A 25722-nucleotide genomic window follows, 5' to 3' on the forward strand; every position below is an offset into this window, starting at 1 on the left:
GATGAGTACATCATTTCTCTGTCATTGCTCTGGGATCAAAGAATTTTGGGCTGGGTGTTCTGGTGTGAATCTGTAGATATCTGTTAGATATACGGTGGGGGGGGGGGGGAGTGGCCAGGGGTGGAAACAGGCCAGCACTGTAGATAGTATGTGAAGATGCACCGGGCCTCGAAACAGGCTCCCTGCTTCATCTTACGGTCGACATCAGCTATATAGTACTGAAATATTGCTCTTGTCATTCACAAAGAAAGTGTGCTGTATATCAATTTTGTCTAGCAAACCGTCTAACGCCTCTCTATGTATATATCCCATCCGTGTAATCATAAGTCCTATAACATAAATCATACCTCCCCTGGGTAACAAACATTTCAGTCCAACTCAACAACAATCCTCTTCCCACTCGCATCCCCCCTCTTCAACATCTCCAGCGCCTCATTAACCCCCTCCAACCCCCCATCCGCCCTAACAACCTCCGGCAGCTCTAACGTCCTGCTCTCCATCAACTTCTCAAGCCAAACAACCATCGCCTCGCCAACCTCGGGACAAGTGTGAAAGACCTTGATCGGGACTGTATGATAGACGATTCTCTCAACTCTTAAATCACCCTTCGGCAAGCCCGTTAAGCCAAGTAAATGCGCATGGGATCCGTCTTCCCGGATACTTGGATTCAAAGCAGCCTGTAGAAGAGTCGATGTTTCGGATCCAACTATATCAATTGCGAAGCGAAGCTTATTCCCTGTAACGCCCCGGATAATCTCTACCGCACGTGCCTTGTCGTGTCGATCGATTAAGATATCCGCGCCCGCAGCGTGGAGTTTGGATCCGTGCCGGGCTATATCTGCCACGGCTATTGTCTTTAGACCTGCGAGGCGCGCGAGTTGGATTGTTAAGAGGCCGGTTGTTGTTGATGCTGCAGTTCATTAGTATTACACTCTAGCAAGAGGGAGAACAACATACCACCCCAAATAGCAATCCACTCCCCAGCCCGCGGGCGTTCAACTTCATCCCTCGACGCAAGACATTCGCCTCGAACATCAGGAGGAATCGTCTCAACATCTACCCTGCTCACAATATCCGCAAGATTCGGCCCCGCGCACTCTTTTATTTTGGAAAAGTCCAACCCCAACGAAACACCCAACGCAAGCATAGACGCTACGAACGCCACGCCCGCGCTCGCAGCGGCAGCGGGACTCGTACTCTCTGGAATCCTGGCTGCATTGAAATGCGTCGCAACAGCGTACTCCTGGAACGCAGCTTTGCGGATGTCGCGGTAGTCTGTTGAGGGGACGATAACGAGGTCGCCCTTTTTCAGGCGGGTGGGTGATTCACTTGTTGTGTGGGAGGCGTGTGTGTTGACAATGACGCCGGCTAAATCGCGCCCGTTTACCCAGGGGAGAGAGGGGAGGCCGAAGTTATATGCCCTTCACATTGTTGTTAGAACTTTCTTTATCTCTGGGCGGGGGAGAGGAACGTACGGCCCCTTCCAATCAACGGGGTTTAACCCGATAGCGACGATCTAAGTATTCGTCAGACCACGCTTGCATATAAATAGGGAAAGCAGATCGTACCTTAATCAAGATCTCATCTTTGTGCAGGATATCTGGGATGGCATGATCTGCTACGAGGGCGTAGGGCTGCTGTGCGGCGTGGACGAGGAGGGCTCGTTGTATGCTTGGCGGTTGTGCTTGTAGTTCTTCTATCGGCGCTTGTGTCTCTAGTGGGATTTCTATCGTAGAACTCTGAACATTTTCTCGCTGTTCAACGATGACCTTCTCGAATTCGTAGATTGCAGGACGCTTTCCGTCGAGGGTTGTTGTCGTGAGTGTCGTTATCGTCGTCATGGTGGGTATGTATGGTGGTCGGGTATGCTGAGCAGCAACTGCGAGAAGAAAAGAGGTGGAGGAGTATTTACAACCCCAACTCCAAATAAATTATTAAATCACTGATCACTTAATCAACACGATTACCGAGTAGATCTAGTCTAGTCATCCTGATAGAACACCCTCCGGCTTGCGTGCATCTCTCCGGTGTCGACGCAAGCGCCCGCATATCGGGGATACGGCTGGCCATCTCTCGCACGAGAACGTATTGTAAATCAGTATGCGGCAAGTTATTTGTAATTTGCAATTGCATGTTCATTACCAGGGTCAAGGAAGAGGGCGTCATTGTGCTGTGCTATCACGTCGGGGATTGCCAATCGCGGGGTTGGATTGCGTGATGGACAAGGGACAAGGCATTGGAATGGGATTAGCGATACAAACGAGAACTGGAAATTGGATAAGGTAGATTGGCTATTCTAGATCCGTGGAGATTGTGTAACTACATACAGATCGTTATGTAAATTTATGTTTAATCTGTTTGCCCTGTTTGTTGCTGTTGATGTACTGTACAACCTCGGCGACATACAGATATCACCATCACCCCCCTGATCTGACACCTCCAGTGACTGCGCCTGCTGGCTCCTTTGCAAGGCGTGATCGAAATGACGTGCCGGTCGTTATCAACCAGTGGCTGCTGAAGGGAGTCGCATTTCTAAGCATCCCTTGCTGTCACCTCTACCTGCCGCTGCTACAACCATGTAAGCAGTAGTTGTTTGATGAGACTTCACACAGCAGCAATAGCATCAATAACAAGCCATGGAAGCAGAAACACAGCCGCTCCTCGAAGCGCCGTACGAGTCGCGACGATATGACGACGAACCGATCTCTCGCGATAACCTCCCAACCTCATCCCCAGCAAGCACAACCGAAAATGGCGACGGGAAATACCTCACCTGGACAAGCGCATACATCCTCGTCGTCTCGCGCGTAATCGGCTCCGGCATATTCGCAACACCCGGCTCGATCGTAAAGTCCTCCGGGAGCATCGGTCTCTCCATAACACTCTGGGTATTCGGAACAATCCTCTCAGCATGCGGAATGGTCATATCGATGGAATACGGATGCATGCTGCCCCGTTCGGGAGGCGATAAAGTATACCTCGAATATACATACCCGCGACCTCGATTTCTTGCGTCGACCCTTATAGCGGTTCAGGCTGTACTTTTGGGGTTCACAGCAAGCAACTGTATTATCTTTGCAAAGTATACCGTTTTTGCGCTGGGTGGTGAACCGAGTGACCTGCTGCATAAGATCTTTGCGGCGGGCTTGCTCACGGCGATAACGATTGTCCATGGGTGTTTTCGGAATACAGGAATCTGGGTGCAGAATGTACTGGGGTGGTTGAAGATTTTCCTTATCGGGAGTATCTCCTTAACGGGAATATGGGTTATACTGCTACGCCCGAGTGGGCTTGAGAGTGGTGCGCTGGATGTTCAAAGGCCGGAACCACCGATGAAGGCATGGGATACGCTCTGGGAGGGCTCGAACTGGAGCTGGAATCTTCTTTCGACATCCTTATTCAAGGTCCTTTATTCCTATGCCGGGCTGAACAACGTCAATAATGTCCTCAGCGAAGTGCGTGATCCGATTCGTACGGTCAAGACGGTTTGTCCGGCTGCGCTGTTGACCTCGGGAGCATTGTATCTGCTTGCCAATGCCTCTTATTTCCTTGTCGTCCCGCTGGACGAGATCAAGGAGAGCGGCGAGCTTGTTGCGGCGTTATTGTTCGATCGATTGTTTGGACCTAGAGTTGGGGGAACAGTTCTCCCTTTAGCCATTGCGATATCTGCGGCTGGGAATGTCATGGTTGTTACTTTTGCGCTGGTACGCCCTCCTTACAGATATCACCGACAGAACTAATACCTTGCAGGCCCGCGTCAACCAAGAAATCGCCCGACAGGGCTTCCTTCCCTGGGGCGACATGCTCTCCTCCTCAAAACCCTTCGGCACACCTCTCTGGGGCCTAATAGTACATTATGTCCCGTCCCTACTAGTAATAACCCTCCCGCCCCAAGGCGACGTCTACAACTTCATCCTCGATGTAGAGGGGTACCCTGGTACGATCTTCGGTCTCGCAATAACAGCAGGCCTGTTACTTCTTCGATATCGCGAGCCGCATCTGTCAAGACCATTCAAGGCGTGGTTACCGGCTGTTTGGGTACGGATTGTTGTTTCCCTCGCGCTACTGGTTTCGCCGTTTATTCCGCCGCCGGGGTATAAGGGTGATGTGGACTTTTTCTATGCGACTTATGCTATTGTTGGGGCTGGGGTGTAGGTCTTCCTTTGATTCTTTCTTGGACCAGGATGGTAACTGACGTGATACAGGATTGTGTTTGGTGTTCTTTACTGGTATGTCTGGACGGTTCTTCTACCGAAATGGGGAGGGTATAAACTCGAGGAAGAAGAGAAAGTACTCGACGACGGAACAGCAGTAACCAGACTTGTACGGACAGAACAGTAGCTACCTATAGATCTCTAATGCAATTTGATGAACCTACGATTTGCCACACCCGCATCCAAGTACTTCCGTCTAGGTATCTATCTGCGTATGCGTACCGACTATCCTGTGCAACCCCAGGTCTATTTTTACAACACCCATATAGTTAATCATCATGATTAGAAATCCATCCCACAACCCTCCGGCTACAGCCTACAAATCAATATCCCAAACAAATGCATCATAATACGATCTCACCCAATAGCCAGCAGTTGTATTTATCAGCAACGCTGCAAGGCGTCACATTGGTGATTGCGTGCTGGTCTGACAAATTGGCAACCCGCGACCCCTCACGGCGGAGTCGGCGGAGAGCCATAAACAGTACATATATAGGTAGAGAGCGTAGCTCGACATCCCCGGATTTTGCTATGGTAGCTATCTTATCCAGCATACGATCTAGCCCACTGTGAAGACTACTTTATTTGATCCACTTTTATACTTTATCTTTGGTGAAAGACATCAAAAGAAGAGAAATCACCATGGCCTCAGCAACAGTCCAACACGCGCCCTCTCAGACCCCAGGTCTCGATACAACCACCACCCTCACCCCGACCGGGAACTCAGAATATAAACCGCACAACGTGCAAACAACCCTAAACTTCTTCGCCGACCACGCTGACGGCTCCCCGCCAACCCCAAACTACGTCGGCGACAGCGAGGCCTACAAGAAGCAACCTATCGAGACGATCCCAGTTACAGTCACCGATGTAGCTGGAAAAGAATTGGATTATACACTTGACAACAACGGGTTCCAGTTCTATTACCATGAGAGTAAGGAGAAGGAGTTTTTGGATGATGAGGTGATTAAAGCGGTTTATTATCCTGAGACGGAGAGGTTGCTGAAGGATGCGTATGTCTTATATCCCCTTTGGTCTTGCTTCTGGGCGTAGTGGTGATGGGTGATACTGATCATGTTTGTCTGTGTAGGACCGGTGCATCTCGAGTCTTCATATTCGACCACACCGTCCGCCGCGCCCCCCAAGACACCCGGGACCAAAAGAACCCGCACGCCGCTACTCACCTCCGCGGCCCCGTGCAGCGCGTCCACATAGACCAATCCTACTCTGCCTCCGCAAACCGCGTCTCGCACCACCTCCCTGACCTCGCTGAAAAACTCCTAAAAGGGCGCTACCAAATCATCAACGTCTGGCGCCCCATAAAGCCCATCTTCAAGGACCCGCTTGCCGTCGCGGACGCGCATTCCGTGCCTGATAGCGACCTAGTGCCCATTAAGCTCATTTATCCGGATAGAGAGGGCGAGACGTATGCTGTGCGCGCGAACAAGGAGTTTAAGTGGTTTTATCGATACGGGCAGCCGACGGATCTGGTTACCCTGATTAAGTGTTTTGATTCGAAGGTTGATGGGAGGGCACGCAGGGTGCCGCATTCGGCGTTTGTTAATCCGGAGACGGTGGATAGCGAGGCCAGGGAGAGTATTGAGGTTAGGACGTTGGTGTTTCATGAGGATGATACGGAGTAGTGGGTTATGTTAGGGTTGTGGTTGTTTTGCCCTGTTTAGTTGTGTTTTTACCTACGCTACTGCTGCTGCTGCTACTACGAGATTGACATGACATGAGATAAGATCAATGAATTCAATTCTATACACTTCAATCGGACGAAGCGATTGGCGATTAGTAACAAATAATCAGCGATAAAAAAACAACCGTAATTTTCATTGCGCCCGTACATTATACGAGAGAACTGCTAAAATGCCGTGCTAGCACGTAATCCAATCCCGGGTGTGCAACATCACCAACCACCAAAATGACAGGCGTGGGTAAAGAAAACCGTTAGTCGAGGATATGGCGGCTCTGGACCTTCGGCATTTGACTGTGTTTAAGTAAGTGTCATGATCTCGTTAGTTGTTAGTGGTTTTGCAGAAGTATAACTAGTGAGCTGGTGGCTCATCATAGAGGTAGGTTAAAAGGCCTTCATCGCAGCGCAATCCTGTACCTACGTTCCGGATCATTCAGCTCAACCGATCGGGTTCAGAAACGTAAGGAGAATGGCAGTCGAAAAAGACATCAGCACCGACGAAGAACTCGGCACCGAATCTCCGAGTCCTCCACCACAAAAGTACCCAGGTATTGCCACCCATCCAAATCTCGGGTCTCCGGAAAAGTTAACTTTAGAACAGTAAAATGGTATCGCTCAACATACACCAACGCTCTCATACTAGGCCTATGCAACTTCCTCGCACCAGGAATATGGGGCGCCATGAACTCCCTCGGCGGCGGCGGCGCGTCAAAGCCCTACCTAGTCAACACCGCCAACGCGCTAACATTCTGCCTCATGGTGCTGTCCTGCTTCTTCGGGAGCGTCGTTGTCAAATTCATCGGTATCAAATGGACGCTCATCGTCGGGACAATGGGGTACGCGCCGTACGCAGCTGGGATCTACACGCAGGTCCGATACGACAGTGACTGGCTTACCATTTTCGGAGCCGCGCTTTGTGGCCTGTCAGCGGGTATATTCTGGATGGCGGAGAGTGCAATCGCACTTGCGTACCCTGAGCCAGAGAATCAGGGACGATTTCTGGGGTTCTGGCTGAGCTTTCGGGTCCTCGGGCAGATTATTGGCGGGGCGATCAATATCGGTGTGAATCATGACCGAAGCACCGCTGGGAGTGTGTCGTACGTGGTATACTACATCTTCATCACGCTGCAGGGCCTCGCGCCCTTCGTGGGTTTGCTACTGAGCAGTCCTAGCAAAATTCAAAGAACGGACGGAGTCCCGGTGAAATTGAACATCGCGAACGATATCTGGTTTGAGATTAAGGCTATGCTGAAGTTGCTTGTTAGTCGGAACTTTGCGCTCATCATCCCCCTTATATGGCAGGCGACCTTTAGCGAGGCGGTCATGTTCACGTATAACTCGCTCTGGTTCTCGGTACGAGCCCGCGCGCTTGGATCATTTGTCTCGGGTATCATGGCGATCATCTCGGGGAATCTGCTCGGTGCATTTCTGGATAGTAAAGTCTCCTTGAAGTTAAGGAGTCGCGTGGGGTTCTTTGTTGTCCTTGGACTTCAAGGGGCATGGTGGATTTGGGGAACGGTCGTAGTCACCGATTTCCATAAGACGAACCCGGTCTTTGACTGGTCAGATAGTGGTTTTGGCAGGGGGTTTCCGCTGTATTTGTTCTGGGTTGTTGGGTTTCAGTTGAACTATATGTTCCTGTAAGTTATCTCTATCAATAACCTGGAAAGGCGATGTGCTAACGAGATAGGTACTTTGTCGTCGGAAATCTGGCGAAGAACGAAGAGGAAGTCGTGCGGATCGCGGGCTTGCTGCGCGGGATGGAGTCAGCCTCGCAAGCTGTTTCGGTAAGCTACCCTGATATTGCTACCTTGTCTCAGACTAACAATCGCAGTATGGACTAAGCAGTGTCTCAATCATGGCGTCCGTCGGAAGCATTTATCTGAATTTCGGATTGTGGGCGATTGCGCTATGTCCTGCATGGCTGGTGATCAAAGAAATTGGAGTCTCGTTGGGTGATAAAAAGGTGCAGCGAGAGAACTAGAACGGCAGAGGAAATTGCTGCAACTCGGTAGGGGGCCATTGGAGGGTATTGCACCTTGGTGGTTGTATTAACCGGCCGCAAAGGGGGTCTTTGGCAAGGGCCAAAAAGAAAAAATCGTATTATATATTAGAGAGAGGGAGAGGGGACGGCTTTGGTCCTTAAGGCCCTCAATTTTGACAAGATTGCCACAGCGGCTGTTACCAAGAGTACGGCTTTCTTGTCTTGCGCCAGAGATTTGTATATCTGACTTTGGAGCCACCTACCGAGGCAGACAATAGTCATGGGTTAGAAAAAAGTAATTGTGTGACAGCACAATAAAAAAGATGGTAAGTACGCGATTCGAACGCGCGAAACTTTCGTCATCAGGGGTATAAGGACGGCCTTTAAGGAGAGAAAACATTGCTTTCAAACTAAAAACCCAAAACCTTAAATCTGACGCCTTAACCACTCGGCCAACTTACCACAAATTGAACAACCGTTACTGCTTCAATACACATAATAATTAAGCCCTTCCTCTTGATCCTAAGCTCATTCCTTCCAACGCGGCCTCATACTTTAGGGCACAATTTGGAGTCCCTAAAGGTTATGTATCACCCACGTCACCACAGAGTCTTCACCGTCGCTGCGACTAGCGATTAGTTCGGCTGCCAATACCATATTGCTCGCTGCGCCATATCATATTGATTGTTTTTATCCAAGCCAACAAGGACCTTATAGGGGCAAACAAGCTGCAAGTTATCATCTTTTGTGATCTTGAAATTACACGCCTCATGGGCCTGGGTCGGGAGAGCCAGTTATACCTCAGCCGAATGGAAATGAACCCTTATGTTGATATTAGCGAAGATTGATGTTTTAAGCAAGTCTTTATCCGCGCACCAAGGCCACTATCAATGTTATGGGCAAACGTCGGGCGAGAAGCGGTTCAATAGTGCGAGATTTTTCGATTTTGTGCAGTGGTTGCAGATTTCCAGCATATTGGTGTTGGCGATTGTCATGAAATTTCCAATTACCTAGGTGGAGCCGGGCAGGGATGTTGATACCGGGGTGAGTCGTTCACCGGTTAAAGGATCCTTGAAACTGGATCTTGTGGATTGCTGCTTCAGTTGAGACCGGCCCTGTCCGGTATTTATCTTAGCTTCGATGTCTTCTCGTCGTTTAAGGATGCTGGGACGGTCATAATAGATTGAAGTGGACGTGATGATACCCCTGCTTTCTCTGCCAGCAACCGACCGATTTGCTCAAAGATACTCGGGCGTAAAAGTTTCAAGTAATCGATAGTGATCTCCTCAGGCGACCTTGCCAGTCTCTAAACAGGTCTATCACATTGTCACCTTCACCGTACTCAGAGGAGAGCCAAGGCTTGACGCCTGAAGCTGGTACTGTACACATTCGTGCGTACCACGGTATCACACCGTCCGTATTTTGTTCTTCGGACCAGGACATAACGTCACTGTTATGGGTGTAGTGATGGACGACTGTCTGAATCTGCGCGCTTGAAGATGTATCCATGACCCCAAGATGGCCTTTCGATGTGCTCGGGTCAATCGCGCAGGACTTGGATCTCGGGTTCTTCTCTCTCCTTGACAGCGCAAGCGAGGGATGTTAGGCTACCCTGAAGTTGATTCCCACGATGACGGATGAAGTATCGCCTGCCATTGCGAGAGGTGTGATGAGAACTTTGGTATTGAGATTCATGATGTTTGCGTGAAGAAACGGAACGCTGTGACACTTGTCCTAGTTTCATTTCCATGCCAAGGACGCCCGGCATAGCCACGGCACTGCCCCGCTCGGTCGCGGGTAGGGCCATCTTAGACGGCAGCCGCTTCCCATGGCTCCGGAGCGGCCCGGTCAAGCGGCCCCTCTCAGCGCGACCCACAGGCGGAAGCGGACCCCCGCGCCCTCCGCTTTCGAGGCTACCAAAGACGGGGGAATATTCTACTTCCATACCGGGGAAGGTAGCACCCCGCCGAAGCGGGAGGCTTGGCAACTTTGGCTCATTCATTGCTGAGCGTGCTTCCGTGGTTCTACCATTGCCCCTCGAGTTTATGAGAAGGCACATGTAGTGCAACGGTAAATAAGTAAAGCCGTTCTAATAGAGATCCAATATATAGTCTAACTTTAACTATAGTGAGCATATATCTATTTCGCGGTACCGTGATTTCGAATGCATACATTTAAAATGGTGGGTGGTAGTGGTAGCTCAACGGCGGCTTCGTCATTGAATGCAGGGAAATCATCTATGCAGAATTGGCTTCAGTATGTCGTGCCTGAGGCGCAACTGCGCTCGTGCCTTTCTGCAGTCCCGTGCCTAAGACATTGTTCCGGCGCAGAAGCATGCAGGTCTAGATGCTCTAACAAGTGAGAGGGTACGGAAGTGGCTGCAGTAGTCTCTGCCGTGGGAAGCTTATCGGCTTCTTTGCTTTGAGAGCTTTGCGGCACGAGCGAATCTCCGAGCCTCAGCAGGCAATAAAGCAACCCCGGGCGCCAGGCTACACCAAGGCTAGGGTCCCAGCATGGAAGCATTATAAAGTTAGATAAGTAGCAAATGTTATCTAATTTCAAAACGGAAAAAAAAAAAGAGCAAGATTCTCCAGAGCACCTTGCACCCCAACCCCATTTAGCCTGAAACCGCGCAAACGTACCAAGCCCTAACCCATCCCTCTCCTTGTCTTTTCAAGTATGATTGTTGTTTGGTGAAGAAGCCAACAACTTTATATCCAACATATCAACCATCCCTCTCCTAAGCATGAGCCCCATAACAGTCTTAAAATTCCCATCATTCAACTCCGTGTCAACAGGGATCTCCCTGCTCCCAAACCTTGTCCAAACAATAAATAACCGGTCAACACGCTTATAATCATAATTAGGGACCCGCTTTCAAGCACTTGCTTTGATGCCGGGTGTAACTTGGTCAATTATGTCGGCGTGGAAGTCGCATAGGTCCTCGTAGTGATCTGGGTTATAAGTGAGGACTTTGCGGAAGGAAAGGTCCTTGGAGTGGATGGTTGTCATAATTGGTATTGCGGCAGGGTTGGAAGACTTTTGGGAGGTTGTACTTGGACTTGGACTTGGATTTTGTTGTGGAGGGATTTGGAGGGTTGATGGGGGGGTGGCGTCGGATGTGTCCATCTGTAGTGTTTGTTCGGAGGTTGTGGGGGGATTGGAGCAGTTGTCCATGTTTTGAGGATGTTGTCTGTTGTTGGGTTTTATTTGGAGCTTGTCATGTCAGGATGGGCTGCCAGTCCTTTTGACTATATTTCTCTGGGTTAACCTAGCAACCCGTCGTCAGCTTTGGATTACGCAGACAGTCGATGTCAGGCAACCAGTGGTGTTGGTGGTCAGATGTCTGGAGGTATAGTCTGGGGTACGCGTTATGACGCCGTGTGGAAACCTTACGAATTCATTTGCCACGCGTTGAACACTTGAACCATATATTCTGTTGCCATGCCATCGGCACTAAACCATGGACCATTGACGGTGCTGGTCAAAGTTGGCTCTAGGATGGATGTTCTCATGATCGCCAAGTCGTACCATCCAGTCATAACTACCGACATTTTTGTCTTGCGCTGCAATGCGATCATCAATGCTATACGATCCGTCTATCTTTCACCGGAAACGCCCCGGCAACAACATACCTATAACTACCCACTAACCGTATAATTCCATCCACGCAGCGGCCCAGTACAATACGTAAGCCCTGACACAACACTCCCAGAACAATCTGCACGATCCAGTGACGGGTTAACAGTCAAGAACAGATTGCTGGTAATACTCTCCTGTGTGCAGATTGCAGCGCAAGACTCCTCCTCCGCAGCCGTATGCCACCTCCCGCAACGCCTCGTAGTCCCCTCCGCGACGGTTGCGTTCTCTGGCGGCTCAACCAGGTACGAGCCCCAGCCCGAGAGATCTTCAACGGGGTTCTGGCCTGACCCCGCGGGATCGGTGGTGTTGTAGAGCCCCCCTTGCGGGGACAGGCAGAGCACGCGGCCGTAGACGGTGGATGTCTCGTGGAGATTGTCGCAGTAGGTGTCGATCCAGGGGTTTACGTCTCGCAGGTAGAAACCCTGCCTTGTGTCGGCGTCGTACATGCGTTGGGAATTGGCCTTTTCGATGCTGCGGCATGTGTCGTCGGGTTGGAGGACGTAGGTGTACTGGCAGGAAAGCGGGATGCAGATCTTTTTGTTGGGGACGACGCGCTCGCAGTCTCGGATGAGGTCTTGGTTGCCCATGTATAGGGCTGCGGAAGAGACGGAGAAATCTAGGGCGATGGAAGTACATGTATCCCCCTCTTGAGTGGTGTACGTGATGTCTGAGAGACAGAAGAGCTCTTCTTCTTCTTCCTCGGGGTCACCGATAATGAGCGAGGGAGGAAGCGTTGTGTCTCCCGAAATGCCGCATTTGGAAAGGACGGTCTCGAAGTTTGATTTGTAAAAGTCGTCATAATAAGAGTATGGGCTGGATTGCATCATCTGTAGCTTCGTCACGTAGCAATAGGAGCACATTTCACTCGACGGCATGTCGTTTACCGTTGCCACTTTGGTAAAGTTGCGGATGACCTCTGCAATTGCGCATATTAGCCAATGATACGAAGTTAGTGATGTGGGATGGAATACCATTGCAGTAGAAACCCGTGTCGGGATCTCTATAACAGGTCTCGTTCCAACCAGCCCACATATTCCCACCATACATTTCCGCAGGGTAGTTCGCGAGAGAATATCCGGAACAATATGTTTGAGCATTGTGGAACCAGGTGGAAAGAGAGTCACCACAACTAGAATCGCATACAGCATCCGTGAGTTCAATGTCACCAAGGCTGCCGTGGTAAGACGGCTCCCAGAACGAGAAGACGGTCTCTTCGCATTTGATAGTTGCGGAGAGAGCATTTACGCATTCTTCCGAGAAAGAGCTCGGTAGTCCGTCTGGGGTGAAGACAGTAAATCCGGGGAAGTCGCGCTCGCCTGTTGTCCCCTTGGACCCCTTGAGCCAGGCTAGGGTGGATGACATGAACCCATTCTTGTTGTCCGCCGCAAGGGTTGGATTCTCGTTGACTGGACTGATCATTTCCACGATGCCCTTTGTTACTAAGTTGAAGATCCATACGTCGTAGCTCTGCTCCACCTCGAATACCCTGTCCTGACAGTTGCCACTGTCCACGCAGTCTTGAGAGTAGTCTGAATACCAGCTGTACAATCCCGCACCCAAAAGGTAGACAGACGAGGAGTCTAACATCCTCATACCCCATGACATTCCGCAAGTCCTGGAGTCCGTGCTGCAGTCTCCAAAGGTGGGATCATTCGGGAAGCTGCCAGTGGTGATTGGCTGCGGGGCTTGAGGAGAGGGCTGGAAGTAAGGCGACTCAGTTTGGATCATTCCCATCACTGTGTTATTCGCGTTTGCCAATTGATACTGGTAGAGGATATTGTGCTCCGAAGAAGTGGAGTACATCCAGGTTGGACCTTGGCTCTCGATAAGGGCACCACGACCCGAGAATATATCGATCTGCCCTTCATCCTCGGTGTCAAGATCATGGTCAGCAACCCACATCCAGACATTCTCCATGTAGGCGGAAGACTTTGGCGTCATGTGCAGCAAGGCCGATGCGGCAAGACAATTCTCCTTCTTGCCACCGCCCTTGGGACATTGCTCCTTCTGCAGATCGGACCCAATCGCGCCTCCAACCCTGAAATGTGAGTCTATCTGGAGTCAGCTTCATGTTAGATCATCCTTTTGGTCAACTTACCCCACAGACCGGCTGACCCTTGCGTAGTCTCATGTATGTTCCATTGTAAAAGCACCGCGCCCGCTGTCGGGCCAGACACTGTGAGCAGTAGGTCTTGAATCTCAACTATACCAGACTCTCCTTGCTCTCCAACCTTGACAGCGACTCGTGGTTCCAATTGATTTTCGAATTTTGGACCCTTGGCAAGTATTTGGGGCCATGCCTGTCCGATAATTCGGGACCCCACTGGAATCTTAACAGTGTCCGTGATTACATATACACCGTAGGGGATGTAGACAATGGACGACATGTTTCCCGCAGCCGAGAACACGCTATTGAGCGCCGAAGTATCGTCCGTGACTCCATCGCCCTTGGCACCAGCGGACTTGAGATTGATGACTTGGCTTGTCCCGATATCGAGGTACTTTGGCCGACGCCGGGTGTAAAAGTTGGGCTTAACGTACGCTAGCTCCGACGATAATAATGACTGTGTCCGGTTCATTTCTGGGAGGTTGGCGGCATTGACGAACTGGCTGGTTCCATCGGAGTTTGTCACTCTTCCGAATCCCCAGTTGTTCGCGAAGACTTCGTCGCCGCCCTCCAGTAAGACACGAGAGAGAACAGAGTCAGTTATGGATGTCTTGACGTTGAAGAATCCAACGTTCTGAAGGAGCATGGAGGTGGAGTTCTCTGCGTGGAGTGATGTGACGATGCCCTTGGGGGTATTCGCGATGATTGCATCGACTAGCAAAAACGAGCCTACGCCCTGTCCGGTACTACCAACCGGTCCGCCGGCCTTCAAGTGTTTAGCATAAGTTCGTCTGGGGTACTCGTCGAGTTAAAGGGGGAAAGAACATACACCCCCTGTGATTACTATACCCGTCTTGCAGGATTCGACAACGACGTCTTGCATTGTCCAGGCCCAGTCCCAGTGTATCTGGAGTGCTGTATTGCAGTTGACAAATACTAGGTGGCTTGTTGTAAATTGCTGGTTGCCGAAGTATGCACTATCATCCGATTCTCAATGAGCGAACGGTCAATTGCTAAAGCCTACGACCTTAGGGAGAGGTCAAGATATGTAGACGTACCCGAAATTACCACCAACAAATGTGAGGTCGGCCAAGAATCCACCGCTGCCATTTTCCATGTAGATTCCCTGGCAAATTATAGGCTCAGTAAGGATAGAGAGTTACGAATGGAATGCAGGGACACTTACCTGTTGTGTGTTGCCTTCCACGTTCTGAAGCATATAGAACTCAATGTTCTCCAACGAAGTTCCTTGGGCCACCTGCCAGTGGATTGCGCACACGTATGCCGACGGGTCAGTGCGTGTTATGTCGAGCTTGAAGTTTCGCACACTCCTTAAGAAGTTGTTCGTGTTCAGATACCTAGATACCATTGTTAGAAGTAAGGTTGGATTATTGCAAGTATGAAGCTAATTTCAAGTTTGACGCACCATTGCTCCGATTCGCCTACATATACATCCGAGGTGATCACACCAAGGCCAACGAAGCTTGATGCAGCCAAGATGGTTGGCACATCGGTTGGCTAGATTTATCGAAGGATGTCAGTCAGCGGAAAGGGCAACGAAGAGTTATATGGTTGATGTCACTTACATCGCCTATGAACTCAGTATTGTAGTATTGAATGATGGAGCTGCTGACAAGGTACGTTCCGCCGGGGAACCATACCGTAGCAGGGTATCTTGTGCTGGAAGCGCAGTCTGCGCCGCAGCGGTCTCCATCAGATATAGCCAGGTTGATGGCTTCCGTATCGTCAGTCTCGCCGTCACCTATATAGGAAAGATTAGTTTAACGAACAGGATGCATGGTATAATGGAGTGGGAACATTTAAACTTTACCTTTCGCACCATAATCCTTCACATTACGCCAGACTTTGTATCCATCCGGAGCGAAGGGGCTTGCGCCATTCTGATTTACGCTCGCCACGAAGAGGAAGCACGTTTCGAGAGAGTATCCTGCGTTTCATCCTGGAGCCCTCTTGGCTGTTCAAAGATGGTATACTCGATAAGCCCGTCCTTTTTGAGCTTCTGCTGGTTCATGACATTGGTGTCATTGTTGCCAGAGCTATACTTGGCGCGCACGCGGGAGGCGATGGATGCGTAGTCGGCTTCCCACGGTGTTGGTGGCTGTGACTCCGCAACGTCTTTCGCCGCGCGTGCAATATCCTTTGAGACTGTATAGCCATATAACCGGTTTGAATTACTTCCATCCTCGCGTTTGTGGACATTGGTCAAGGTTTTGTTTTTGCTGGCATCGGTATAGTCAAGGAGGGGAACGGAGGACTTCTGGGATTTCGCAGCCCTTGTGGTATTAAATTCGTAGGTATTCGCTTGGTAGTTTTCGATGCGCAGCCTATTGGCAATGCGCAATGCTTCCAGCGCTTTCTCAACTCGTCCGTTGGCAGTGGTGTTATTCGTCCTGGCGCGTTGATGATGAAGATGCTGGTGGTGACCATGCTGAGAGGCAAGGGTAAAACTTAATTGCGTTAAAAGAACAATCAGAACGAGCAGAATGACACCAGGAGGCTTGAGCCTGCCCTGCAGGATGGTGTATGGCCTCATGTTAGAGCAGCAAAGATGGGAGAACAACAATGGGTATCAGTGGAGGAATATGAATTCGCTCCGAGTCCTTAGGAGAAAAAATTGCATCAGGACATGAGAATTTTCAACATGCAGGGGGGACCTAGGACTCCAAACTAGACTGTATAGAGGCGTATTGGTGGTCCTCCGTATCCGCCATGGTTGTCTGTTCATGCCCCCAATAATAACGGGGCCATTTTGGCATAGTCCGACTAAAATAACCCAACCCTGGGTACGTGGTTGGCTGCAGACACATGTCACTTTCGGTCGAGCCACGGGTAAATGGGCATGGGCAAATTGATCTCTCGAGTCTGTGAACGGATTTGGAAAATGCTAAACACCTCGGTAACCGGTAGTCTGAATGCCGATTTTCCAGGGTTCCAGGCCCAGTACGGGCATCAGAACCAAAGTACCAGACACCCAAAGCCCTCGCAGGCTGGCTAAGCGTGGATCAGGAACAGCGAGCTTTCTTGGCGAACTGTGAACCAGTCATCATGGCCTTGGCGCTGTAACCTGATCTACACATATCTGCGAGCACTCATCTATTACTTCAATCAATCGAGATAAAATCTTCAATCCCACGTCAATATGTCAAACTTCATCTCCTGCTCTCGACATGATTCGCAATGCCTCTTGCCGATTGTCAATCGCGACAAAAGCCAATTATAATCCCCACGAATTTGCCCGACTCCTTTTATCAAAGTCATCCTGCTCCCAACTTTTTGTCTTCCGGCCCACTATAACCCATGGGTGAAATCGCTGGGCACACGCTAAAGAAGCCCACTATCCACCTTGTGTCACTGTTTACCGAGGCTTATAGTGTACAATTTCCTGGATAAGAACCAAGTCAGCGTCTTTGGGCGGCGGATCTGTTCGGATGCAACGCAAACATTCAAGTTTCTCCCCTGACCGATGCTCTTAAGATCTCGGCTGAGCTCTGCAATCCACCTGGACTGCTGGACCCGTGCTATGTGGGTACCGTCTAAACGCCCAGACTTTGCCAAGAGGCCCTTGTCTCACTAAGTACTGTTTCCTGCGCATGTGCAAAAAGATCAGCTGCTTTCACCACCCAGGTCTGGCACAGACCTGGCGGCTCCGTCCGACAATCAATTGTTGGGCAAATTGCGAGGCTTCTTCCGGAGCAGTTGAACATCTGATTGATGCATCGGGGTGAACTTACCATCAATTGCTCTAAGGGGTTCGGACCGTCCCAACTTGTTCATCATCCAAGTGGCAAATCATAGCCCGGCCGTCTGAGCTAAGATCAAATCTTCTGCTTCCGCGATGGCGCGTGCCATTTGGTTACAGACCGTTCCTCCTGTACTACTCAATGAGTACTGAGGTCTTTGGATCTGGCCCTGGTTGTTTGGCCCCGCTCCAATATGCAGGCCCCAACGTGACAATGCCCGTTGTCTCGGTCTGCATAGAGCCACTCATCTGGGATTCCTTTTCTGCTTCAAAGGCTTGGCGAGGAGACTAGCATCCCCTCGTGCCCAGGTACAGATTGCAGCTGTGGATACCAAATGAAATTTGCCTTTGAGAAGTGCGAGCGCTACTGCAGGTTTCATCACATCTCGGGACCTTTTCTTCCTCTGGAACGCCATTCACAGCAGTTTTTGCTATGCTGATACGATTTCTTTGCCCGTCAAGGATCTTGGCGGTGCGATCGTCAAGGCAAGGAGCGGGCCCAAGGCTATCGGAGACCGACTATGTTGAACGGGCCCAGTCTGCATTTTCAAGTTGCGTTCGACTTGAAAATAATGCAGAATTTTCTAGTAGATAGGATCCAGGGGCAGGTAGGATGCGATATCCCCAAGCGAGATTATTCTAGGTACGGCCCCATCGTGATTTCCACAGCAAGCATCGTATGGTCGCTTCCCCTTTGAACGGCGTCTTAGTAGAGGCAGGAGCTCCGGGGTACAGAGAAAAAACGACAGTCAGGTTGAGCAGAGGAAAGCAGCGGTGCCCGTTGAGTGCGTCCAGTCGCTCCTTCCCTCTGAATTGAGAGCCATGAGGTCGTTACAGGCCCTCGCGGCCACGGACAACATCCTTCTCATCTTCTTTTTGACCCTGCTCCTACGAGTGTCCGCTCAAGACTGCAGCAAAGAGAATCCTTGTGCAACGGGATGCTGTTCCAAGTTCGGCTTCTGCGGTGTTGGCGACGAATTCTGCGGCGCAGACTGTGTTGATACTTGTGATTATAAGCTGGAGTGTGATGCGAACAACCCTTGCGCAACCGGCTGCTGCAATAAATTTGGTTTTTGCGGTCTAGGTCCTGACTGTAAGTTCCAGTTTCTTTTTTTCATACTCGAGCCTCGTGTGTTTTCAATCAAGCAAACCAATATCGTTCTTTGTGCGAATACCTGGATGCGATCGATTCAGACATTGCCGCTCATGTTCCCCTTTTGTCTATAACATTTCGGATACTATAATTCGTTCTTGTACTAATATGTCCGCATTTTTCTGTAGACTGTGGCGTCGACTGTGTTGCTGGATGCGACAGCAAAGCCTATTGCGACCCAGGCTTCGGAGCCGATTGGTCTGAAGTATCGAAATGTCCTCTGAACGTATGCTGCTCCAAGTTCGGTTTCTGCGGTACAACGGAGGAGTTTTGCGGCAAGAGGAAAGTGAAACGACCGTCCTGCCCCAAAACGAACAGCTTCCAGAGAGTGGTTGGCTATTATGAGACCTGGAGTACACGCCGCAGCTGCAACAAGTTCTGGCCCGAACGAATTCCCCTGGGGGTATACAGTCATATCATTGTTGCTTTTGCAGTCGTGGATCCCGAGACATTTGAGATTCGCCCTTCTGCAACGACCGATATTGATCTATACAAGAGAGTCGCATACCTCAAGGAGCATGAGCCGGATCTGAAGGTCTTTATTGCCGTGGGTGGCTGGACATATAATGATCCTGGTCCAACAGCAACTACCTTCTCTGATCTTGCGGCGTCAACGGACAATCAAAAAGCCTTCTTCAAGTCACTGACAAAGTTCTTGTCGACCTACAATTTTGATGGTATTGACTTTGATTGGGAGTATCCAGTTGCTGATGACCGGAGTGGACGACCAGAAGACTTTGAGAATTTCTCAACCCTTTTAAAGAACCTTAAATCTGCCTTGAAGGCTACTGGGGGTCGGGACGGTCTTAGCATTACCCTCCCTGCCTCGTACTGGTACCTGCAGCATTTCGATATCCAGAACCTTGTTAAGCATGTCGACTTTTTCAACATCATGTCGTACGATCTCCATGGAACATGGGACAAAGGCAACAAGTGGGTCGGTGAATATCTAAATGCTCATACGAACCTTACCGAGATCACAACTGCTTTGGATCTCCTCTGGCGCAACGACATTCCGCCAGAGAAAGTCGTCCTCGGGTTGGCGTTCTACGGCAGAGCATTCACAGTTGTGGACCCCGGATGTACGAAGCCTGGCTGTCTCTTTGCCTCAGGTGCCGAGGCCGGGCCCTGTAGTAATGAGGTTGGCATTTTGATGAACTCCGAGATATCATCAATCATCTCCGACAACAGCCTCAAACCAACATTGTACAAAAAAGAGGCGGTGAAACTCATTACATGGAACAACGACCAGTGGGTAACGTACGATGACGAAGATACGTGGCAGATCAAAACAGACTTTGCTCGTGGTCAGTGTCTCGGGGGCGTCATGGTGTGGGCGATCAGCCATGACACCCAGAATGGGACATATTCCAGGGCATTGGCGAATGTTGCCGGGCGGAAATTCCAAGCTCTGCCTGCACACTCGGGGGAGGACACCACCATAACGACTCAGCATAACCAGTGCAAATGGACGGATTGCAACAAGCTCTGCCCTGCGGGTTGGACACTGATGCGTCGGACGGATCCCGGGGCACGGGACGGCGAGTGGATGACGGACGCGCAGGGATGTCATATCAAAGGTGAATATCATCGGCTGTGCTGTCCCCCCGTCAAGGAGATGCCAACATGCGGTTGGTGGACTCACAACAACGGCGACTGCGAGGGTAAATGTCCTGACGGCATGTTTGAGATTGGATCCAACTCTCAGCACTGCTCAACTGCCTTTGGAAATTACCAAGCTGCTTGTTGCTCGACCGGAAAGAAGAACGTGGCACTATACGACAAATGCGTGTGGGGCGATTCATTCAAGTGTGACGACTACAAGTGTCCTGCTCAGAAGACCGACCTCGTTGCTCTGTCATGCAATGGCAACGGTGGCTCCGCCTGCGTCGGCGACTGGAGAGATCACACGAACGAGAAGCGCAAGTTCTGCTGTGACTCCGGGGATGACCACATGAAGTGGGACGATTGCACATGGGAAGACCGATATACGTCGACGGGATATCTGACAGCTGACGCCGATGCGGGTGACTTTTGTGTTTCGAACTGTCCAGATGCCAAGGTGCGTGTAGCAATGGAACATGATGATGTCTGCAAGAGAAAGACAGGCTCACGGGCACGATGCTGCTCACCAAACTACACCACCACCAAGACTGTCGAGAATCCACTGAAGAAAACGTGGGAAGAGGACCTCCAGGAATGGCTCGACGAGCCCACCTGTCAAATCGACTCCGGCTTCGGTAAGAGGTACATCGAAGACATGTCCATGTTTGGGAATATGTCCCTGAATCTCGCTGCAGAGGATTTCTCGTCTCTTGTTCCCCTTGAAAAGCGTACGCAGGAGATCATTGGGGTCCACAACCAGGCTCCTAAAGTCTTGTCCACTATCATCTTTGCCTACCAGTCTGGTTCTTCGACCACCGCGTCCAACTTGGCCGAGACTGTTTGGAACGACGTCGTCGTCGATATTTACAAGCATCTAAAGGCGTCTTTACTGATGAGGGTGTTAGATGATGTTCTTGACATGCTTTCTACTCGCAGTGCCCTTGACCTCACAAGTGATGTCCTTTGCGACTTGCAGACGTGGGATAGTGTGGTTGGCAATTGCACCGTTGAGGGCTTTGGCGACGACATGAACTGCCAGCTAGTCGATCTCGACGACTGGGATCCTGAGTACCAAGTAGACCCTGAAACATATGGAACGGATGGCGGCGCCGATGTTTCCAAGCGGGATTCCGGTCCAGGTAACGCCTTGAGGACATTGGAAAAAAGGGACGGCTCCGCTCGAGAGTTCAGAATTGACTGCGGCGTCGACCCAAATGGCATGAGGAGACTGATGATCATCACATCTCACCCGTACCCGAATGGCGACGATGGAGATAGACTACAAAGGGCGAACTCCGTAACCGTCCGGTTTGCCCTCGCCAACGTTAATGCGTGCTATGATAGCACGATTGATCCCAACTCCCCGCGTAATATTTGGACGTGGGTTAGTAAGTGTCTCCCAAGACTCTCCTCGTCACATGGCCATGACTGACCCGGCAAAATAGCGGAGCATATCCTCGAGCTGCAGCTGATGGCTCGCAGTGTTGAATTCATGGTAACGGGCGTTATGCCACCTGTACAGGGGATAACTGAATTTCGAACCACTACCCCAACGCTACCTTGGAATATTGCCCAGCTTTTGAACGAGGATTATCAAAGTTGGGCGCGGGGTTTTACCACGCTTACGGGATCGCCGATGAGCCGTATGTTCCACGCTCTGGGGTCCACTGATAATCCCAAAGACCTGGTGAACACAGAGACTCATATCAACTCCATGAAAGGAAGGGTATGTCCTCTGTTCCGCTTTCCTCTTCAACGCGCGAGCATTCATCTCTTGCTCAGACGCTCCCGGTAGTAACATGCTGACGCGAGCAACAGATCTTTGCTGGGCATCAGCCCATCGGTGATGACGTGTGGAAGGATATGGTTGTGCCTGACCTCCAGTCTGCGTGGGCTGCAATCAATAATCTCCGACTTGTTGTATCTGTGTTTGAATATCTCAACGACGCGCACGTCACTTCTCGCATGATATCCTCATACAAGGGAGTCGCAGAGCGATGGACCGAGTTTACCACAGTCCTCAAAAAGGCCCGAGGCACAACGATCCATTCCACAACGCTTTGGCGAGAGTTCATGGACAATACCATGGCGCGCACAGTGTCGTGGACAGGAAATTGGCTCGAGCGTCATCTGGTCGAGTTGGAAAACCTCTGGACCGAGGTCGTTAATAGGGCTACGGATCCACAAACTATATTAACCGCACAGGAGATCCTCACAGCGATCGACTTACTGAGAGTGAGAATGGGTGAAGTCGTTGAGTTTGATACGACCATCTTTCAATTCCTTTGAAAGCACATCCTCCACAACAGGCATTTCTCTAGGCCCTTGAATTTGCTTTATCGGTTTGGGTACAGCATATCCCACTTCCGAAATACAACCCGAAATCACGTTTAATTGCGAAAGTCTCTACCTAATCATTGAACATTCTGCTTCACCATAAACTGTGAAAAGATAGAGACCGCAAACTGAAACCATGAATGCCTAGGTAAAGGGCCATTTCGGTCGATCAAGCTTGGTCAACAGCCAGCCGGGCTGAGGCTCCTCTCTTTCCTCACGCATTCCATGCCAATCCTGCCAGATTGCCTTTAGTGAAAAGCGTTCCAAAGACATGAAATTGTAAAACTTGGTGTAGCAGATGGCCCAATTTACGGGAACACGTCCATCGTAACCATCCTCATCCGGTCCATCAAGAGCCCAGTCCGGATCCACCACCCAAATCCAGGGGAAAGAGGGGCCTTTCCACGAGTCGCGGACTTCAGGGGTGACGTAAAGGAATAAGTGGGGGAGCAAACCGGACCTCAACCCTCCTTCCTCTCGAAGGGTGCGAAATTTTCTGCCTCGGTTAGCCTACCTGTATCTTTTCCTTTGTGCGTTCGGGGACCTCACTGTCGCAACAATCCAAGGTCTCCCTCAGGACCATCAAAGTTTATCATATCAATCACCTTGGCCGTCCGCATATGCTCACTGCCTCTGGCAGAAACCGGTTGCGATCTCACCCAATCCTCAAAGTTATGGCGAAATTCTCGCCATTCTTCACCCTCATCCATGCCCGAGCAGTAAATGGCATACCCCCACGATCTATCATCGCCCTGGTCGATGATCTTCTGGATCCACTCCTCCGGAGGCCGATTTGCTAGACTTGTCCGCTTCGGCCACCCCGGCTTGTCCGAGGATGTCGTTATCCAGCGCGGCGCATTCACGCCCTTGTGAGCCTGGATTTCCGAGACCGAGAGCACATTGGGAAGAGCTTGCTGGTGCTTCTCCCAGAGGTCCTTCTGCGTCCAGATTCTCTGGGCGTTGGACATTGCGCGCTCAGAGGCCTCTGTTAGTTTTAGCATGTTGAAGCCCTCCCAGATCATTCGGGCCTCTGCGTAGCTGAGCGTTTCTTTGTCTGCTGCGGCGCGCTGCATGAGATCGTCGACGGAGCAGTTCAGATGTTCTTGGCATCGGGCCTCCATTGTTTCGCGGGGTGGCCATTGTGCTATGCGGTGTTTCTCCTCCGGGGTGATGTCTGCTGGGGAGTTGATGGCTTTGTCGAAGAGGGGTTCGATGTCGGACCAGTCGGCGAGACCGATATGGTTCAAATATGTGCTCATTTTTGATGGTTTTGAGGTTTTCTCTATTTGCTAGATTTGTTTGAGACAGGAGTGGAATAGTTGAATTCAGGAGAGCAGGGAAACATGGCACTGCGCTGCGAAGCCCACTTTGGCACGTGACTTCACCAGGTCTATTTGACGCCTGAGGCAGAGACTATGTCTTGGCGTCTTGGCGCTCTTATGCTGTTGACCATTGTGGTTATACATGAGCATCAACTGTTGTCTTCAAGTATATTGTCCGTGTTAACAGGACTATAATGACTTGTTAGTACACTAATTTCCACTAGAGACAAGTCACCATCACCCAAGTTCTGGCGCCGTAAACTACCCAGCTTACGATATATATTCCAGTATGACGTTGTCTCCCGAACGAATACAGCGTAGATGACGCATAGATGAATGTGATATATCATGTTTTGGTTGTCAAATCAGTAGTCCAATGGTGGTAAATATGTGTACTAGCCATGCGGGATTTCAGGGTTTCTGGCATACACCCAGCCAACGTTAAAGTAGTGTTAAGGACTAGTTACTATTGAAATAAGCCTATGGCTAATTTAATATAGTTTAGATACTATTTTCGTAGCAAAATAATATAAATTTGATAAGAGACCTTATTATTTCCATGGCCTAGATATTAGCGTTAATGCCCATGAAATTATATCCACTGAAAATGTATATAAAATGACAATTTATACCTAATTAGAAGTCAAGTTAACAAAAGTTTCTTCAAGATTTATTGAAGTTGCGTAAGTAGAAAACCCCCAAATTCATCATGGAGAGCATAATGTAAATCAGTTCGTGGTTTATGGGAAGTTGGTCTTCCTGGTGATGGGTTCCTTGTACATGCATTTCTAAGAATGGTCGGCGTTTAGCGACCAGGCTCCAGCTGGAGACCTTCAACACTTGCCCTTATCTGGTCCCGCTCAGCACGATCCGTCCTTGACGAGGCTAATCCCCATACACTTGTGCCAGTCGCTAATGGAAGGAGGTAAGCTTTTAGATGATGTCATCAATTAGCTGGAACACGTACCCGACGGACAACGGTTCCAGTCACAAGACAACTGGTCTATATAAGTGCGCTTCAAACGAAATATCGACTCTCCCGGAGGACAACCACTCGAAGCGAGAAGAAACCGCCTAAAAGAGAGAGAATCAAGGATATTCCAACAAAAAACCTTCCGTGTATAATATCACCACCATGCATTCCGACATCTCCCACTCCATAATGGTCCGCTGCTTCTCCGAGTTCGCCGAGGTCACCGAGCCCGTCTTCTATACTCACTGCGATGATTTTGGAGCTTTTCTCAGGAGTATCAGTATTCAGTTCGCACTACACATTGAAAAGCGGATCCAAGATCACCAACGCAGGTCCCAGTACCGCCACGCGAGGTTCTCTATCTACAAGGCGAACGTGAAGTGGGTTTGTTTAGAGCACATGTACACCAGTCCCTACACGTTTCCCGATAAGACGGACTTGACGGAGACAAACTTCGAGGCTACTCTGGATCTCATGAGGGAGAGGGGAAAGATTGATGTTCTGCAGGTGTGGTTGGAAGCTTCAGCGGATGATGGGAAATGTGCTAAGTAGTTGGTGTATATCTCTCTGTGGTATAGCTATGGCTATCAGAATGGACTATTCATTATGCCTGGACCAGTACATTGCACATCAACTCACTTCGAGCCTTTTCGCAGCCATTGAGAGCCTGGGGAAAAGTGCTGATGGAAAACAATGCCGCCGGTGGCTTGTTCCGACTTAAGGTGCAGCACCCGCACATAATTAAAAGCACAGCAAGAAGCAAATCTTCAAAGATCTGAGCTTGATGTGTCGCAACTGCTCACAAAAACAAGAAACTGCTTCAAGCCATCATCTCCCCAACTACCACCATGGGAGCCAATGCCCCCGACATGCGTTACCCCATCATGGCCCATTGCGCAGTCGACAACATCGGGTTCTCCGAAGTC

At 50.2% G+C, this 25722-nt stretch overlaps 7 protein-coding genes and 1 non-coding gene across 8 annotated transcripts; 4 read left to right on the plus strand and 4 right to left on the minus strand.

Annotated features, from left to right (window-relative positions):
- Positions 1-368: 368 nt before the first annotated feature.
- On the minus strand, positions 369-1870 carry BDV14DRAFT_210266 (zinc-binding alcohol dehydrogenase family protein; the record flags this gene model as incomplete). The annotated part of the gene is made up of 4 exons (XM_073775854.1): positions 1569-1870; positions 1476-1516; positions 958-1421; positions 369-910 (listed from the first exon to the last, which is right to left on the minus strand). Exons 1-4 carry the CDS (start codon positions 1839-1841, stop codon positions 369-371), a joined length of 1320 nt encoding a protein of 439 aa, XP_073625919.1. The 5' UTR covers positions 1842-1870.
- A 766-nt stretch (positions 1871-2636) lies between these two features.
- Positions 2637-5857, plus strand: BDV14DRAFT_210268 (putative methionine permease; the record flags this gene model as incomplete). Its single annotated transcript, XM_073775855.1, has 6 exons — positions 2637-3704; positions 3751-4151; positions 4206-4290; positions 4334-4337; positions 4942-5227; positions 5305-5857. The coding sequence occupies 6 exons, from the start codon at positions 2637-2639 to the stop codon at positions 5855-5857; spliced, it is 2397 nt and encodes a 798-aa protein (XP_073625920.1).
- A 525-nt stretch (positions 5858-6382) lies between these two features.
- BDV14DRAFT_202399 (DUF895 domain membrane protein) lies at positions 6383-7897 on the plus strand (the record flags this gene model as incomplete). Its single annotated transcript, XM_073774030.1, has 4 exons — positions 6383-6461; positions 6515-7547; positions 7604-7700; positions 7748-7897. The coding sequence occupies 4 exons, from the start codon at positions 6383-6385 to the stop codon at positions 7895-7897; spliced, it is 1359 nt and encodes a 452-aa protein (XP_073625921.1).
- Positions 7898-8221: 324 nt separating this feature from the next.
- On the minus strand, positions 8222-8359 carry BDV14DRAFT_t106. The gene has a single exon. It is a non-coding gene; the product is annotated as a tRNA-Leu (tRNA).
- A 2930-nt stretch (positions 8360-11289) lies between these two features.
- Positions 11290-16200, minus strand: BDV14DRAFT_210270 (pectin lyase-like protein; the record flags this gene model as incomplete). Its single annotated transcript, XM_073775856.1, has 12 exons — positions 11290-11463; positions 11551-12455; positions 12511-13590; positions 13638-14412; positions 14476-14623; positions 14705-14772; positions 14833-15004; positions 15073-15164; positions 15233-15408; positions 15478-15510; positions 15579-16095; positions 16135-16200. 12 exons carry the CDS (start codon positions 16198-16200, stop codon positions 11290-11292), a joined length of 4206 nt encoding a protein of 1401 aa, XP_073625922.1.
- Positions 16201-18013: 1813 nt separating this feature from the next.
- BDV14DRAFT_97194 (glycoside hydrolase family 18 protein) lies at positions 18014-22750 on the plus strand. The gene is made up of 4 exons (XM_073777943.1): positions 18014-18499; positions 18688-21552; positions 21610-21890; positions 21983-22750. Exons 1-4 carry the CDS (start codon positions 18229-18231, stop codon positions 22451-22453), a joined length of 3888 nt encoding a protein of 1295 aa, XP_073625923.1. The 5' UTR covers positions 18014-18228; the 3' UTR covers positions 22454-22750.
- Positions 22550-23891, minus strand: BDV14DRAFT_97187 (uncharacterized protein). The gene is made up of 2 exons (XM_073777942.1): positions 23051-23891; positions 22550-22997 (listed from the first exon to the last, which is right to left on the minus strand). Exons 1-2 carry the CDS (start codon positions 23758-23760, stop codon positions 22646-22648), a joined length of 1062 nt encoding a protein of 353 aa, XP_073625924.1. The 5' UTR covers positions 23761-23891; the 3' UTR covers positions 22550-22645.
- Positions 23892-25139: 1248 nt separating this feature from the next.
- Positions 25140-25394, plus strand: BDV14DRAFT_97202 (uncharacterized protein). Its single transcript, XM_073777944.1, has one exon. The coding sequence runs from the start codon at positions 25196-25198 to the stop codon at positions 25346-25348; it is 153 nt and encodes a 50-aa protein (XP_073625925.1). The 5' UTR covers positions 25140-25195; the 3' UTR covers positions 25349-25394.
- Positions 25395-25722: the final 328 nt, after the last annotated feature.

This window comes from Aspergillus stella-maris, assembly GCF_047715825.1.
Source record: "Aspergillus stella-maris strain CBS 113639 unplaced genomic scaffold BDV14scaffold_46, whole genome shotgun sequence".
NCBI lineage: Eukaryota > Fungi > Ascomycota > Eurotiomycetes > Eurotiales > Aspergillaceae > Aspergillus > Aspergillus stella-maris.